The 17,176-nt window shown below is 37.4% G+C and overlaps 1 protein-coding gene across 6 annotated transcripts in view; it reads right to left on the bottom strand.

Moving 5' to 3' along the window:
- The window catches only part of DMXL1 (Dmx like 1), a 167,539-nt gene that overhangs the window by 84,073 nt on the left and 66,290 nt on the right, over positions 1-17,176 (bottom strand). For all 6 annotated transcript variants that reach the window (XM_076008303.1, XM_076008304.1, XM_076008302.1 and 3 more), the window contains 6 exons: positions 16,923-17,012; positions 14,106-14,208; positions 11,686-11,805; positions 11,275-11,496; positions 5,453-7,138; positions 3,437-3,544 (listed from right to left, as the gene is read on the bottom strand). In XM_076008303.1, the coding sequence (XP_075864418.1) occupies positions 3,437-3,544; positions 5,453-7,138; positions 11,275-11,496; positions 11,686-11,805; positions 14,106-14,208; positions 16,923-17,012 (2,329 nt within the window). The remainder of the gene's footprint in view (positions 1-3,436; positions 3,545-5,452; positions 7,139-11,274; positions 11,497-11,685; positions 11,806-14,105; positions 14,209-16,922; positions 17,013-17,176) is intronic.

Here is a 17,176-nt window from a genome sequence, read left to right as displayed (position 1 = left end):
GTTATCAAAAATCAAAGACAAAGAAAATATTCTGAAAGCAGCAAGAGATAAGAAGCACATCACATACAAGGGAGTCCCCATATGGCTATCAGTGGGTTTTTCAGGAGAAACCCTGAAGGCCAGCAGAATGAGATGATATATTCAATGTGCTGAAAGAAAAAAACAAACAACTACTACAAAAAACTGCCAACCAAGAATACTTAACCCTGCAAAGCTCACCTTCAGAAATGAAGGAGAAACAAAAAATTATCCAGACCAACAAAAGCTAAGAGGGTTCATTACCATTAGGCCTGCCTTATAGGAATTGCTAAAAGTAGTTCCTTAAGCTGAAATGAGAAACCACTAATTAATAACATAAAATATTCAAAAGCACAAAACTCAATCATACTCAGAATACTCTAGAACTACAATTGTGGTGTGTAAAGCAAATGTATCTCTGAGGGATATAAAACAAAATTGTTAAAAATAATTATAGCTAAAATATATGTCAAGGGATACAAATTATAAAATTATATAAATTCTGACATCAAAACATAAAATGTGGGGATGGGGGGAGTTGTTGTATGTGTCAATTATTCATAAACACATATGTACCCAATATCAGAGCACCTAAAGTTTGTAAAGGAAATATTAAAGGATCTGAAAGGAGAGAGAGATTTCAGTACAATAATAGGGGACTCCAATACCCCACTTTCAACAACAGACAGATCATACACACAGAAAATTTATAAGGTTTCTTTCAGAGTAGAGGAGGAGGAAAAATAAAATTTATAAGGAAACACTGAACCTGACCAATGTCTTGTCCTTCACACCAAATGTACCTTAAAGACATATACAGAATAGTCCATCAAACAACAACAAAATACATACTCTTCTCACACACACAAGGAACATACTTCAAGATAGATCATACGTTAGGCTACAAAACAAGTCTGAAAAAATTTAAGATTTTCTTTTACATTTGCAACCTAGCTAATTGGTGCAGCAGACATAGCTTTCAGCCTATCGCAGCTTTCAACATGCCTTCCCCACTAAACTTCTAGCTTTTGATTTAAAGTGAAAGACACTATAGGATTATTTGTTTATGTATATATGTATGTATTGGAGAAAGGGTCTTGCTTTGTTATACAGGCTGGAGTGCAGTGACATGATCATAGCTCACTGTAACCTTGAACTCCTGGGCTCAAATGATCCCCCTGCCTCAGCCCCCTGAGTAGTTAGGACTACAGGTATGCACCACCAATCCCAGTGACTTTTCTTTATTTTTCTGTAGCAACGGGGTCTTGCTATGTTGCCCATGCTGGTCTTGATCCTAGCCTCATGCAATCTTACTGCCTAAGACTCTCAAAGCATTGGGATTACAGGTGTGAGCCACCACGCCCAGCCTGTAAGGTTATTAATGGTTGTGTCTCAGTGAACAGGAAGGTATGAGGACGAGAGAAACAAGGAAATAGTCTGTACTGCAGTCAGAACACTCACATTTATTAAGTTCACTGTCTTTTTTTTTTTTTTGAAGATAGAGTCTTGCTTGTTGCCCAGGCTAGAGTGAGTGCCATGGCGTCAGCCTAGCTCACAGCAACCTCAAATTCCTGGGCTCAAGCAATCCTTCTGCCTCAGCCTCCTGAGTAGCTGGGACTACAGGCATGTGCCACCATGCCCGGCTAATTTTTTATATATATATATATTAGTTGGCCAATTAATTTCTTTCTATCTCTAGTAGAGACGGGGTCTCGCTCTTGCTCAGGCTGGTTTCGAACTCCTGACCTCGAGCAATCCGCCTGCCTCGGCCTCCTAGAGTGCTAGGATTACAGGCGTGAGCCACCCCGCGCCCGGCCAAGTTCACTGTCTTATATGGGCATAGTTTGTGGTGCTCCAAAACAATTATCATAATAACATCAAAGATGACTTATCACAGACCACCTTAACAGAAATAATAATTTAAAAGTTTGAAATATTGAGAGAATTACCAAAATGTGACATAGAGATATGAAGTAAGCACGTACTTTATGACAAATGTGCCAAAGGTGGACTTCCTCCACCTAGCATTGCCACAAACCTCCAATTTATAAAAAAATGCAATTAGCTGTGAAATGCAACAAAGCAAAACACAATAAAAGGTGTGCCTGAATATATATACTGCAGTATTAATAGTACTCAGCCTTAAAATGGAAGAAATTCCTGTCATTTGCAACAAGATGGATGAACCTGGAGGACTTATGCTAAATGAAATAAGCCAAGCACAGAAAGACAAATACTATATGATCTCACTTCTATATGGAATCTAAAACAATCAAAATCACAGAAGCAGAAAGTAGAATGGTGGTTAACAGAGGCTAGGGTATGGGAGAAGGAGGAAGATGCTGGTCAAGGGTACAAAGCTTTAGTTAGGAAAAATAAGTTTTTGAGATCTATTGCACAGCATGGTGACATTCGATAACAGTGTATTGTATATTTCCAAATTGCTAAAAGAATAAATTTCAAATGTTCCCATCACAAAAAAGGATGCATATTTTAGGTGATGAATAGGTTATTTTACTTGATTAAACCATTCTACTTTGTATACATATAACATTACTTTGTACCTCATAAATATAGAAAATTATAAGTTGTCAAATTACAATAACATTTTTTTAAAAAAGTATTTGATTTACAATTGTAAGCTTTACTTTTTCAAAGTTAAATGAAAAACGAGGAGAGAAAGAAAGCAAACAGAGAGACAAAGGGACAGAGAAGAAAAGAAAGAGCAAGAGACAGAGACCAATGAGCAGAGATTAACTTGCAGTCCCAGTAACACAGTTTAATCCTGTAGATCTAATAATGCTGGAAGCCAGCTCTATTTCTTGAACTTCCTGGGAACTGAGCCAATAAATATTCTGTTTTGTTGATGTTAATTTAAGTGAGATTGCTGTCACTTTTAACTGTGAGAGTTGTGTCTAACAGTATATAGGAATATCTGAAATACACTAATGTTTTTAAACTAGTATCTGAAATACACATTAATTTTTATCAATTCTGTAGTACTCTTTATGAAACATTTGAAATCTGAATATGCATTTATATCAAAAATGTTACTCAAATTGTGGGGGGAAAGCTGAATATAGATAAATGTTAAAAACAGAGAAAAAAAATCTAAAGAAATTAAAGAGAATGAAGCAATACTAATTTGGCTTTAATACATCATGCATTTGAAAACATAACAGAATATCCAATTACCCTATGTCCATTTCTTCATTAACTCTTTCCATCTACTGTTAAAAATTCCAACATTTTAAGCAAAGATTATTAAGATGAAATAAACATTTTAACAAATAAAGGAAACTCAGAATGTGTCAAATTTGTCATCATTATTGTATCTAGGCAAAACAAGTTTATAAGAACACAAGCCTCTCTTTTTCTATTCACCTTATTTTCCTTAATATATTACTATAAAAATCACCTTGGTGAAGAAGTTGTGCTCGATAGGCTGGAAGGGAAGTTGTAAGAAAGGTATGGAGTCGAACAGCCAAAAGAAATTTTAACCCACATTCATCAAGAGTTTCTCCACCTACAACCAGGGGGAAAAAAGTATTTACATGTTTTTATTTGTAAAAAAATCATTTTGTAAATGAAACACAAATAATAATTCTGACAATCAGCATATGTCACAGTACCAAATATAGGCACAAAATATTCTTAAACTGGGCTCAGAATTTGGTGGCATGCCCCTCTGAGCCCACCAGCAAAATAAAGGCTGATTCTCTGAAAAAAAAAAAAAAATTCTTAAATTGACAAAAGAAGTTATTAGTATAAAAATTTTCTAACATTTCTTTTTTTCTACACAATTTTACATTACAGAAAAAAGCAGTATAGTTTAATAACTGGAAAATAATAAAGAAGAGAATGAAATGACTCAGAGTCTAGGGCATTCTTTATAATCTGACCTTTTCTGATCTGAATCTTATTTAAATTAAGACAACTGAATTTTAAATAGTTTAACCTTCTCTGTGGCATAGGTTACAGTGATATTTTCCACATTGATCCAAATCATAATCTGTTCTGATAATCTGCTAACGCTGGAAGAAATAGATACATGGTGGGAGGGCCTGATTCCTACTTTGAAGTAGAAATTTTAATTTAAAACATAAAACACCTATAACATATTCACATCAAAAAATATTATCTGCTAATAATACCTCTTAAAGCAAAAGTGTCAAGATTCATAACCAACTAAATTTTCTTAAATTTAAAATTACTTTATTATTATCTTAAATTTTTCCCATATTTTCCTTTCAAGCTTAGTTCAGAGGGATACCAACCTCTATGTGGTCCACAGGGCTGAACTTATTAATTTTAGACCTTATTTGAGGTTTGATGGGAATTTGTTAAAAATTCAGGCGATTTATTTTAAAAAAATATTCTCTGGATGAGGAAAAGACCTAATTATATTGTACTTACATTAGTTATTCTAGGTAGGAATAGGCACTAATAGAACAGAAATCAACTTTCAGGTTTGGGTAACTAAAATAAGTATTTGTTTATTTTATTTATTTATTTATTTATTTTTGAGACAGAATCTCCCTCTGTGGCCTGTGCTAGAGTACAGTGGCATGATCATAGTCCACAGCAACCTCAAATTCCTGGGCTCAAGCGATCCTCCTGCCTCAGTCTCCTGAATAGCTGGGCCTACATGCGTGCAACACCACGCCGGGCTAAGTTTTCTATTTTTGTAGAGACGGGCTTCGCTCTTGCTCAGGCTGGTCTCATACTCCTGAGCTCAACTGATCCTCCTGCCTCAGACTCCCAGAGTGCTAGGATTACAGGCATGAGCGACTGCATTCAGCCTAAAATGATAGTTTTTTTTTTTTTTTTTTTTTTTTTTTTTGCGACAGAGTCTAACTCTGTTGCCTGGGCTAGAGTGCTGTGGCATCAGCCTAGCTCACAGCAACCTCAAACTCCTGGCCTCATGCAATCCTTCTGCCTCAGCCTCCCAAGAAGCTGGGACTATAGGCATGCGCCACCATGCCCAGCTAATTTTCTCTATATATTTTCAGTTGTCCAATTAATTTCTTTCCATTTTTAGTAGAGGGGTCTCGCTCTTGCTCAGGGTGGTTTAGAACTCCTGACCTTGAGCAATCCTCCCGCCTTGGCCTCCCAGAGTGCTAGGATTACAGGCATGAGCCCCCACGTTTGGCCTAAAATAATTGTTTAACTTTTGCTAAACTCAAAAAGATTCAGTTGGATCTTTTATATCATTAAGCAATTAGTAAAAATGACAGGCACAATGGTCTTTGTGAACTTCCTCATAATATTATGATTTATGGGATAAATAGCATATATTAAAATTAAAACTGTTGTGAAGGCAACAAAGATGTTTCAAAGAAAAACCTTGGCATCATTTTTATAAAAAATTATTTAACATTATTTTCTGTGAAAGTAAGTAAAAATGTTATCATGAGCACAGAATTTAGTTTACCTTGGCTTCTGTCTCTACTTTCTCCAATGTCAGTGCTTGTAGTTGCAATTGTATCTGCTAAGGCCATCAAAGACATCTGTTCCATCCGGCTGAGTCCGGGTAAACTAGAATGAAGTAAGTGGCCAGAGAGAACCTGAGCATGCTCAGGACCAAAGTAAGTTGGACTGTATTGTGAAAGGTCAATAACTCTGGGCTTTGTATTTTCTTCATCTGTCTCTAACATATGAGTATCAGTCATTAGAGCTGAGACTTGAAATAGCTCATCATAACTTTCTTTTGATAATTGATTTGAGTTATTTAAGGTACTTTCATTACTGGATTTCTCCAAAGATGAGTAATAGCTATCATCATCTGCTGCAAGTAAAGCATATAAAGGAAGTGGAGGGACAGAATCTATTTCTGTGTAATCTATATTTTCAGCCTTGTTGAATGCCTGGGGGTCTCTGGTAGTGCTTCCACTAGCACTGATGGTGAGAGACCTAAGACGGCGTTCATGATTAGATTCAGGGTCATTCAAGGCCACAACTTCTCCAGCAATGCACTTGACAAGATGTGACAAGATGGCCTTTGCTCTCCGAACTTTGCCAAGATCCATAAGTTCCAAAAGCTGCAAGGGATGGTACTGAGGTAAAGTTGGGGAAAGTACATGAGCTGCTTCAAAAAGACCTGAATCTTCCATATCCACTGAAGGATCGAATGCAGTTTTCTTTCCACAGATTTTCTGTGCAAGACTGGTCATGGACCGAGTCAGGGTTTTCTTTGGAGGAGGTAACCCAGCACTTGATGAGTTACTCTGTTTTATTAAACTTATTATGGATGGAGTGCTCCCATTGTATGAATCTGTTATAACAGGTTCTTGTTTAGTAGAAGGCTGCCACTGGGAATATACATGCATTTCACAATCCATTCCTACCACAAGGATGCCATCCCGGACCCATGATAAAGAAATAGGAAAAGGTGGGGAGCCTTCTACAGAAGATACCAAGTCCACACTTCGTAACAGTACAAATTTAGAAAGGGGCACAACTTTAGTACTCTCCCAAAGAGGAAATGCCAGGCTTTCCTTACCAGTCTGTTCTTGCACCTTGCCAGCCAGGGGTCCATACATAAAAAGCTTTGATCCAATTCCTACAGTCAGGATATGAGATCCATCTTCTCTAGACATCCAATCTAAGTGAACTAAATGCTTTGTGTTTGATGTGATACTCTCTCGACTGGACAAATACATCTCTTGTTTGTTATAGGCCACTAAATTGCTATCAATACTAATGCCAGAATCCAACACTGTGTTTAACTCATCTAAATGAATTGTCTGTTCGAGGACCCAATATGAGCCTCCTGTAGACTCACATTCAAAAATACTTACATGCATCACAAAGTCCTGAGAAGATCTACTATTAGATGCAGGTTGCTTGTAAGCTACTGCTAAACGATTTGTATGTGCACAGCTAACTTCTATAGGCCTACCAGGTACAGTTATACTACTATTGCTCTGAAGTCCATCTTCAATAAGCAGTGGCCATTCTTCCCAAATGTATGCAAGATCCATTTTTCCATTGTTTGATGTGGCAGATTCTCCATTTGTGACTCTACATCTCCAGAATCTTACTTTCTCATCTGAACATGAAGTTGCCAATAAATAAGGAGCACTGCACACAGGATATATGGAAGAAGAACTCAGATGTCCTAAAACAAAAGTAATCCATTAACAAAATGTCAAATTTGGTTAAAAACTTCTGCTTTTATGAACTAAAGGTTTTGGTCTTTTAGTATGAACTACTGTTAAGAATATGACAGTCTATATTAAAGTGTTGACAAGAATAGTAAGAGGCTTTTATTTATTTATTTATTTATTGAGACAGAGTCTAACTCTGTTGCCTGGGCTAGAGTGCCGTGGCATCAGCCTAGCTCACAGCAACCTCAAACTCATGGCCTCAAGCAATCCTTCTACCTCAGCCTCCCAAGTAGCTGGGACTACAGGCATGCACCACTATGCCTGGCTAATTTTTCTATATATTTGTAGTTGGCCAATTAATTTCTTTCTATTTATAGTAGAGACGGGGTCTCGTTCTTAGGCTGCTTTCGAACTCCTGACCTTGAGCGAACCTCCTGACCTTTAGTGAACCTCCCGCCTTGGCCTCCCAGAAAGCTAGGATTATAGGCATGAGCCACCAGGCCCGGCCACAGTAAGAGGCTTTTAATGACAACAAAAGGGTATACAAAAAGAAAATATCACCAAAACCTACAGTTGAAAGGGAACTCTGAAATAATCTATATCAATTCCTATTACTTTACAGGTAAGGTCTTTTGACCAAACACATTAAGTATCTTATGTCTAAATCAAACAACCAGACAAAGGCTAAATTTAAAAACCTAAATTCGGCGGGGCGCAGTGGCTCACTCCTGTAATCCTAGCACTCTGGGAGGCCAAGGCAAGCAGATTGCTCAAGGTCAGGAGTTCGAAAGCAGCCTGAGCAAGAGCGAAACCCCATCTCTACTAAAATACAAAGAAATTAATTGGCCAACTAATATATATAGAGAGAAAAAATTAGCTGGGCATGGTGGCACATGTCTGTAGTCCCAGCTACTTGGGAGGCTGAGGCAGGAGGATTGCTTGAAGCCAGGAGTTTGAGGTTGCTGTGAGCTAGGCTGACACCACGGCACTCACTCTAGCCTGGGGAATAAAGTGAGACTCTGTCTCAAAAATAAAAAATAAAAATCTAAATTCTAGTCCTCATTCTCAATCCAGCATTCGACTCACACCTATTCACAACTGTTCCATTCTATTTTAGAGACAGGGTCTCCCTCTGTCACCCAGGTCTCCCTCTGTCATCCAGTGCAGTAGTACAGCTCACTGCAACCTCAGACTCCTGGGCTCAAGCAATCCTACTGCCTCAGCTTTCAGAATAGCTAGGACTACAGGTATATACCACCATGCCTGGCCAATTCTTTTTCTTAAAATTTTTATAGAGAAGAGGTCTTGCCATGTTGCCCAGGCTGGCCTTGAACTCCTGGTGTCAAGCACTCCTCCCACTTCAGCCTCCCAAAGTGCTTGGATTACAGGCATGAGTCACCATGCCAGGCCTAGTTTCACAACTCTACTAGTTTTACACATTATTATAAATCTCATTTTATATATAAAATATATATATTTAAAAACATTTGTCAACTTTCACTAGCTTCTTCTTCATATTTTTCAATATAAATATGAATGGCTTTGCTTACCTACATATTACATGGTCACTTTTCAGGGCCCATCATGACTGAGGTCTATTTGACACAACTGATGCTGAGAAGATTCCTAAGTATAGCTTAATATATGCTTAGGCTTAAAGTAATCATATTAACTTCCTAAAACAGGAGTTGGCAAACTTTTTGTTAAAGAGCCACATAGTAATGGCTCTTTTAGGCTTTGCTAGCCATAGTCTCTGTTTCAACTATTCAACTCTGTCATTGCAGAGCAAAAACAGCTATACGTACCAGTAAACAAATAGGTGACCCAGAGTTTGTGGACCCACATCCTAAACTGTTAAAGTGCTAATTATAATATAGAGATGTTATATAAGACATTTATCATATTTTATCATATTTTGCTATAACTGTAGTAAGGTTTTTTAAAAATGCCTCATGAATCTAGAAATATTATAAAAGGACAGAATTAACACTAACCATCAATTTTGCTGAGTTGAACAGAGAATAAAGATCTTATTCTTTCCAATAGTATTGATAAAAAAAATTCATTAAGACTAGGAAAAGAGCTTTCACCATATGCTAACTCTTTTTCCTAAACAAAACAAATCTCTTCTTTTCCAAAGAACTTTTCTTCTATCAAATAACTTTGGCCCAAGATTAATAGGAGATTTATCTTAATAAATAGCTTCAGTTTCTCTATATTTGCCATATTATTTTATTTAGAGTTCAGTAATGAAGAGCATACAATTTCGGCTAATGATAGCAGCTCTTTAAATTCTGTCAACACAAAAGCCACGTTTCTTGAAACTTTCATTTTCCTTGCATTGATTTTTTTTTTTTTTTTTTTTTTGAGACAGAGTCTCACTTTGTTGCCCAGGCTAGAGTGAGTGCCGTGGCGTCAGCCTGGCTCACAGCAACCTCAATCTCCAGGGCTCAGCGATCCTACTGCCTCAGCCTCCCGAGTAGCTGGGACTACAGGCATGCGCCACTATGCCCGGCTAATTTTTTGTATATATATTTTTAGTTGGTCAATTAATTTATTTCTATTTTTGGTAGAGACGGGGTCTCGCTCAGGCTGGTTTCGAACTCCTGACCTTGAGCAATCCGCCCGCCTCGGCCTCCCAAAGTGCTAGGATTACAGGCCTTGCATTGATTTTTTAAAATTAAAATACCCCTCCCAAAAAAAGCAGAATGTAAAAGTTAATACCCTCAACTTCTACAAACTTCACTATTCAGAAAACACTGAGTACTTGAAAACATGATAAATTGAAAAGCATTCAAAATAATCAGTTAAAAAAAAGACAAAGAAGTAGAAAAGAGCAAAGACCCACACTTTAACTGCAAAAATGAAATAATTAGGCTGAGTGCGGTGGCTCATGCCTGTAATCCTAGCACTCTGGGAGGCCAAGGCAGGCGGATCATTTGAGCTCAGGAGTTTGAGACCAGCCTGAGCAAGAGCAAGACCCCATCTCTACCAAAAATAGAAAAAATTAGCCGGGCATGGTGGTACATGCCTGTAGTCCCAGCTACTCAGGAGGCTGAAGCAGAAGGTTCACTTGAGCCCAGGAGTTTGAGGTTGCTGTGAGCTGGGCTGACGCCATAGCACTCTAGCTGGGCAACAGAGTGAGACTCTGTCTCCAAAAAAAAAAAAAAAAAGAAAGAAAGAAAGAATTAGATGATGAAAAAGATGGATTTGTCTTGGTATTCTGGATACCTCAGAACAGTGGTTCTTGATTTTTGTGTGCATGAGAATCATCTGGAAGCCTTGTTAGGTAGGTGCTGGGCCCCATCCCAGAGTTTATGATTCAAAAACTCTGGGCAACCCAAGAATTTTCATTTCTAACAAGTCCCCAGGATTCTGATTCTGTTGGCCTGGGGACATTTTGAAAACTGTTGCTTTAAAATAAGGATGCTAAATATACAGCAGGAACTACACACTCAACAATCTTTCTTAGTGCATGACTCCAGGCAGCCACTACCAACACTATCAAAGTTTGCAAATAAGGTACAATTCAGTTACAACCTCTGCTCTAGAAACTTTCACTTTTTCTTCCTGAAAGTGCAATGAAAATTTGTTTTAGAAATCACTATTTAACACTAGAATTAGGCTGGGCATGGTGGCTCACTCCTGTAATCCTAGCATTCTGGGAGGCCAAGGCAGGCGGATCACTCAAGGAGTTGGAAACCAGCCTGAGCAAGAGCAAGACCCCGTCCCTACTAAAAGTAGAAAGAAATTAGCCAAACAACTAAAAATATATAGAAAAAATTAGCTGGGCATGGTGGTGCGTGCCTGTAGTACCAGCTACTTGGGAGGCTGAGGCAGGAGGATCACTCAAGCCCAGGAGTTTGAGGTTGCTGTGAGCCAGCTTGACGCCACAACACTCTAGCCTGGGCGAGAGTGAGACTCTGTCTCAAAAAAAAAAAAAAAAGACTGGAATTGGCTGACAAATGTCAGAGTAATCTGAGAACATAATGAGAAAATTTAAGTCTTGAATTTAGGGTACTTGAATATATTATTTCCATTTCTGGTTCTGTATGGATTTAAGAAGTAGTCACAGCACCTATTTTTAAATACCTGGTAAACACTCATGGGTTATAGAGTTAAGTCTCTTTTGATAAAATTTACGAACCTGCTGATGGCTTAATACTTATTATCTCAACTCCTTCTGGCAAATGCAACTCTTGGCTATAAACCATTTCTGAAAATAGAGTCAACTTGCTGGTACTCTGGAGATTTGCTTTGCAAGCCTGATACTTCTGTGAAAAAGGAGATAGGATCTTCTCTGGAGAAGAAGAAGAATGTTCTTCCGGCTGCCAAACTGCTTCAGATATTTTTGTATCTGCCTTTTCATCTATAAAACATAAGAACCAAAAACTGGGGTATCAATTAGAACTTTTAACACTGGAGTTGAAAATGAGAAAATCATTTTGCTTTTTTAATTAACTGAATAAACTATAATTAGCAACCCTAAATAAGAGTGGCATTAAGAAATATTATACCCTAAACTGTTTAATCATGTATACTTTGAAAAAAGACTCACCCAATGAGACAGGAATTGACTTTAAATGTAAATTCCACATGTGTAACAGCGAGCGGTTGTCTTGAGTGCACTCTATTACGATTAGATAGAACTTTTCAGAAAATCCATTAGGTGAGCTGCCTGTTGGTATTAATGATATTTTTCACTATTAACACGGAAAAATGAGACAACTTACTATAGATACCAAGTTAAAGTAACAAGATTTAAAAAAAAACTAAAAAATTTACCTAAATTTCCAAATATAAAGTGGCATTATAGAATATATTCAACTTCTTTACCACATGAATTTGTATTAACTTAAAATATTTACAATAAGAAGAATGCTGTACATAAATTTTATTTTTAAACTGATAGGCTCAAAAAGTCATATATTACACTCATCACCATCAAATTGCTCACATAGATTAGGCCATATGAAGTCAGAAATTTCTAAACAGACAAGATGTATACTTTAGGTCAACATATGATGAAAATGGTGTTACATTTTTTGAAATAAGTAAGCTCCATAATAGAATGACTACTGCATGATGTTTATATAATGACCAAAATATAAGTATCATTACATAACATATAATTCAAGAAATTTCTCTTAGTTCAAATTTCAGTTTAAACAGCATAAGTTGCTCAAAGTAAACAAATAAATGCATCTTTCTAAAATATATCATAAAATCAGTGGTCTATTATTGCCTGAAAAAACTCTTTCTTTACGATAGATTTTAATCCAAGTTTTCTTCATTTTTTTTTTAATTCAAACTCTGTAAAACAGGTTTTCTTCATTATAAGCTACTCCTCATTATGTACAAAATTATATGTCTTGGCTGGGCATGGTGGCTCATGCCTGTAATCCTAGCACTCTGGGAGGCCAAGGCAAGAGGGATTGATTGAGGTCAGGAGTTTGAGACCAGCCTGAGCAAGAGTGAGACTCCATCTCTACTAAAAATAGAAAAAATTAGCCAGTTGTGACGGTATACCCCTGTAATCCCAGCTACTCAGGAGACTGTGATGGGAGGATCACTTGAGCCCAAGAGTTCAGGGCTGCAGTAAACTATTATCATGGCACTGTGCTCCAGCCTGGGCCTTAAAAATTAGCTGAGTGTGGTGGTTCACACCTGTGGTACCAGCTACTAGGCTACTTGGGAGGCTATGATCATGCCACTGCACTTCAGCCTGGTCAACATAGCAACATGGAAAAAGGAAAGGAAAGAAAAGGAGAAAGGAGAGGAAAGGAAAAAGGAAAAGGGGGAAAGGGAGGGGAGAGGAGGGAAGGGAAGAGAGGGGAAGGGAGGGGAGGGGAGGGGAAGGGAGGAGAAGAGAGGGGAGGGGAGGGGAGGGGAGGGGAAGGAGAAGGGGAGGGGAGGGGAGGGGGATGGAAAGGGGGAAGGGGGAAAAGGGGGAAGGGGGAAGGGGAAGGGAAGGGAAAGGAAGGGGAAGGGAAGGGAAGGAAAAAATATCTGGAACAAATGGAGAATGCAGTTAATATCATTTGAGGCTTGATACCTGACTTTATGCAACAGGCATATAATGTACAGTTGCTTCACAAGATTTTGGTCTTCAGGAAAGCCATTTTTCAGTTTGGTTTGGCTTTGTAATTGAAACTGATGACTATTTTCCTCCACAGAAAGTAACAGTTAATGTTGGGTTTAATAAAAATTTTTAAACTGTTTGATTATAAAAGTATTATTTAAGAAACTTAGTCTTGGCTGGGCACGGTGGCTCACGCCTGTAATCCTAGCACTCTGGGAGGCCGAAGCAGGCAGATTGCTCGAGGTCAGGAGTTCAAAACCAGCCTGAGCAAGAGCAAGACCCCGTCTCTACTAGAAATAGAAAGAAATTAATTGGCCAACTAATATATATAGAAAAAATTAGCCGGGCATGGTGGCACATGCCTGTAGTCCCAGCTACTTGGGAGGCTGAGGCAGGAGGATGGCTTGAGCCCAGGAGTTTGAGGTTGCCGTGAGCTAGGCTGACGCCACGGCACTCACTCTAGCCTGGGGAACAAAGCGAGACTCTGTCTAAAAAACAACAACAACAACAACAAAAGAAACTTAGTTTTTAAATTATCAAGGACCTTATAACTCAAAGTTTTAAGGTACTTCTTTAAATTTTAAGTTCCTAAAAGGCCAGGAGTCCATATTATACAAATTGATAGGACCCCATCCATGAAAAGAGCGTTCACACATTAATGATAAAGCATTTCTACTATGTGGTTTATAAAACATATAATGTATAACCCCCTTTAATTTTTCATGTTTACTTCCTGGTTAAGATAAAGATACCAGTATTACTGATAAATAATATCACAAACCTACAAAAAAAATTTTCACTTCAAATAAACAATGTAAAACATTGTATCAATTCATCTTTAACTGCCTAACATATTGTACATAGTATTTCTCATTACTTAAAACATTCTTCTTTACCTGCATTAGATAAAATGCTGTCTTTTCCTATACTTTTCTTTTCAGAGTTATTCAAAATGAAGTCTTCTTGAAAAACATGAAGAAGCTGGGTTTTTCTGCCATGCTGAATATAAATAAATACAAACATAAGTTGACCCATGTGTTATTTACTAATGCTGAGTAGCCAGAAAAATAAATACATCACAATGGAATATTCAAGCAGAATAAAAAGTCAAAAGTTCAGTAGTATGTAAGTCTATGGTACCAGAATAACCAGATGAAAACAGAAAAAAAATTAGGTTAAGCTGACTTGCTTGGATGGGCACAGTGGTTCATGCCTATAATCTTAGCACCCTGGGAAGCTGAAGTGGGAGGATGGTTTGAGCTCAGGAGTTCAAGACCAGCCTGAACAAGAGCGAGACCCCAACTCTACCAAAAATAGAAAAACTTAGCCATGTGTCATGGCAAATGCGTGCAGTGCCAACTCCTTGGGAGGCTGAGGCGAGAGGATAGCTTGAGCCCTGGGGTTTGAGGTTGCAGTGAACTATAATCACACCATTGCACTCTACCTGGAGCAACAGAGTGAGACTCTGTCTGGAAAAAAAAAAAAAAAAAGATTTGCCTTCCTTACAATGAATCTTTACAATTAAAAAATAATATCCAGAGGAAATAAGTAGCAGAGGACGTAAACAGGTGAAAAACCATACCATGCTCGTGGGTCAGCAGAATCAACATTGTTAAAATGTCTATACTACCCAAAGTGATCTACAGAGTCAACGCAATCCCTGTTAAAATACCATCATCATTTTTCACAGATATAGAAAAAATAATTTTATGCTTTGTATGGAACCAGAGAAGACCCCGCATAGCAAAAGCAACCCTAGGCAATAAAAACAAAATAGGAGGTATCAATTTACCAGACTTCAAACTATACTACAAGGCTATAGTAATTAAAACAGCTTTGAACTAGCACAAGAACATGGACATTGACCCGTGGAACAGAACAGAGAACCCAGACATAAAACCATCTTCGTAAAGCCATTTAATCTTTGACAAAGCAGACAAAAACATACACTGGGGGAAAGAATCCTTATTCAATAAATGGTGCTGGGAAAACTAGATAGCCACATGTAGAAGACTGAAACAGTATCCATACCTTTCACCTCTCACAAAAATCAACTCACGCTGGGTAACAGACTTAAACCTAAGGCGTGAAACTATTAGAATTCTAGAGGAAAACGTTGGAAATACTCTTCTAGACATTGGCCTAGGCAAAGAATTTATGAAGAAGACTCCAAAGGAAATCACAACAACAACAAAAATAAAAGCTTCTGCACAGCCAAAGAAACTGTTACGAGAACAGACAACCTACAGAATGGGAGAAAATTTTCTCAAGCTACACATCTGATAAAGGGCTGATAACTAGAATATATTTAGAACTCAGGAAAATCAGCAAGAAAAAAAATCAAACAACCCTATCAAAAAGTGAGCAAAGGACATGAACAGAAACTTTTCTAAAGAAGACAGAATAATGGCCAACAAACATATGAAAAAATGCTCAACATCTCTAATCATCACGGAAATGCAAATCAAAACCACAATGAGATATCACTTATCTCCAGTGAGAATGGCCATTATCAAAAAGTCCCAAAACAATAAATGTTGGCATGGATGTGGAGAGACAGGAACACTCCTACACTGTTGGTGGAAATGCAAACTACTGCAACCTCTGTGGAAAGCAATATGGAAACAGCTTAAAGTGATACAAGTAGATCTACCATTTGACCCAGCAATCCCATTACTGGGCATCTACCCAAAAGAACAAAACACACTCCATAAAAAAGACATCTGCACTCGAAAGTTTATAGCAGCACAATTCACAATTGCAAAGATGTGTAAACAACCCAAGTGCCCATCAATACATGAGTGGATTAATAAAATGTGGTATATGTATACCATGGAGTACTATTCAGCTTTAAGAAACAATGGTGATATAGCACCTTCTGTAATTTCCTTGATAGAGCTGGAACCCATTCTACGAAGTATCCCAAGAATGGAAAAAAAAGCACCACACATACTCACCAGCAAATTGGTATTAACAGATCAACTCCTAAGTGGACATATAGGAATAACATTTATTGGTCATCGGGCAGATGGGAGGGGGTGAAGGGGATGGGATGGGTATATACGTATATAATGAGTACAGTGCGCACCATCTGGGAGATGGTCACACTTGAAGCTCTGACTCCGGGGGGGCGGAGAAAGGAGGGGAAAGGCAATATATGTAACCTAAACATTTGTACTCCATAATATGCTGAAATAAACAAACAAAACAAAACAAAGCAAATGTTCCTCTTGTCCATTAGTTCACTGGACCTGTAGCACCTGAATAAAATGAATATTTAGCTACAATTCATTTGATCGGTATATTGTAAAACTATCTTTGAAATAAATCTCTGGTTACTAAATGAAAAAAAATAATAATTATATCCACCAATGTGCTTTATATCAATGCCACAAAATAGAAACTGGTTTTCTTTTTAGTGATTTTCATAGCCATGGGGATGAAGAACCTAATAGCACTTTATTAAATCCATATGTCAAATGACACTATTAATATTCGTAATGTATTTAAGAGTTAGAGTGTGAAAATTTATTTCATTGTGAATATAGTAATTGGAACTATAATCTGATTTGTTTTCTAGTTTGAAGTATAGAAAATAAAATGTGCAATGTTTGTTATCCATAGCAAAATATCCAATTATATCAATTAAATACAGATTTTATACAAAATATTTTATAACTTTTTTTGTATACCTCCAAAAAACCAATACTTACAAGTTTGGTAATGGGATCTAATGCGATAATGCATCCTGGCCTGGCTGTCGATTGTTGACTGACGATGTTAAACACTTCACCAACATATTTCTATTTTTTAAAAAATTGATATCTCCTTTACTAAACAAATTCAAAAGTGATTAAGAACAAAGAGCATAACATTTCAGGAATAACAAATAATAATAAAGTTCAAATGGGGCTAAATATAGTCCCTTTCAACTATAAACATTCTGAGCTTTTATCTTAATAGGAAT

Source organism: Microcebus murinus, chromosome 11 (genome assembly GCF_040939455.1).
Source record: "Microcebus murinus isolate Inina chromosome 11, M.murinus_Inina_mat1.0, whole genome shotgun sequence".
Lineage (NCBI taxonomy): Eukaryota > Metazoa > Chordata > Mammalia > Primates > Cheirogaleidae > Microcebus > Microcebus murinus.
This window is presented reverse-complemented; position numbering and strand designations above follow the sequence as displayed.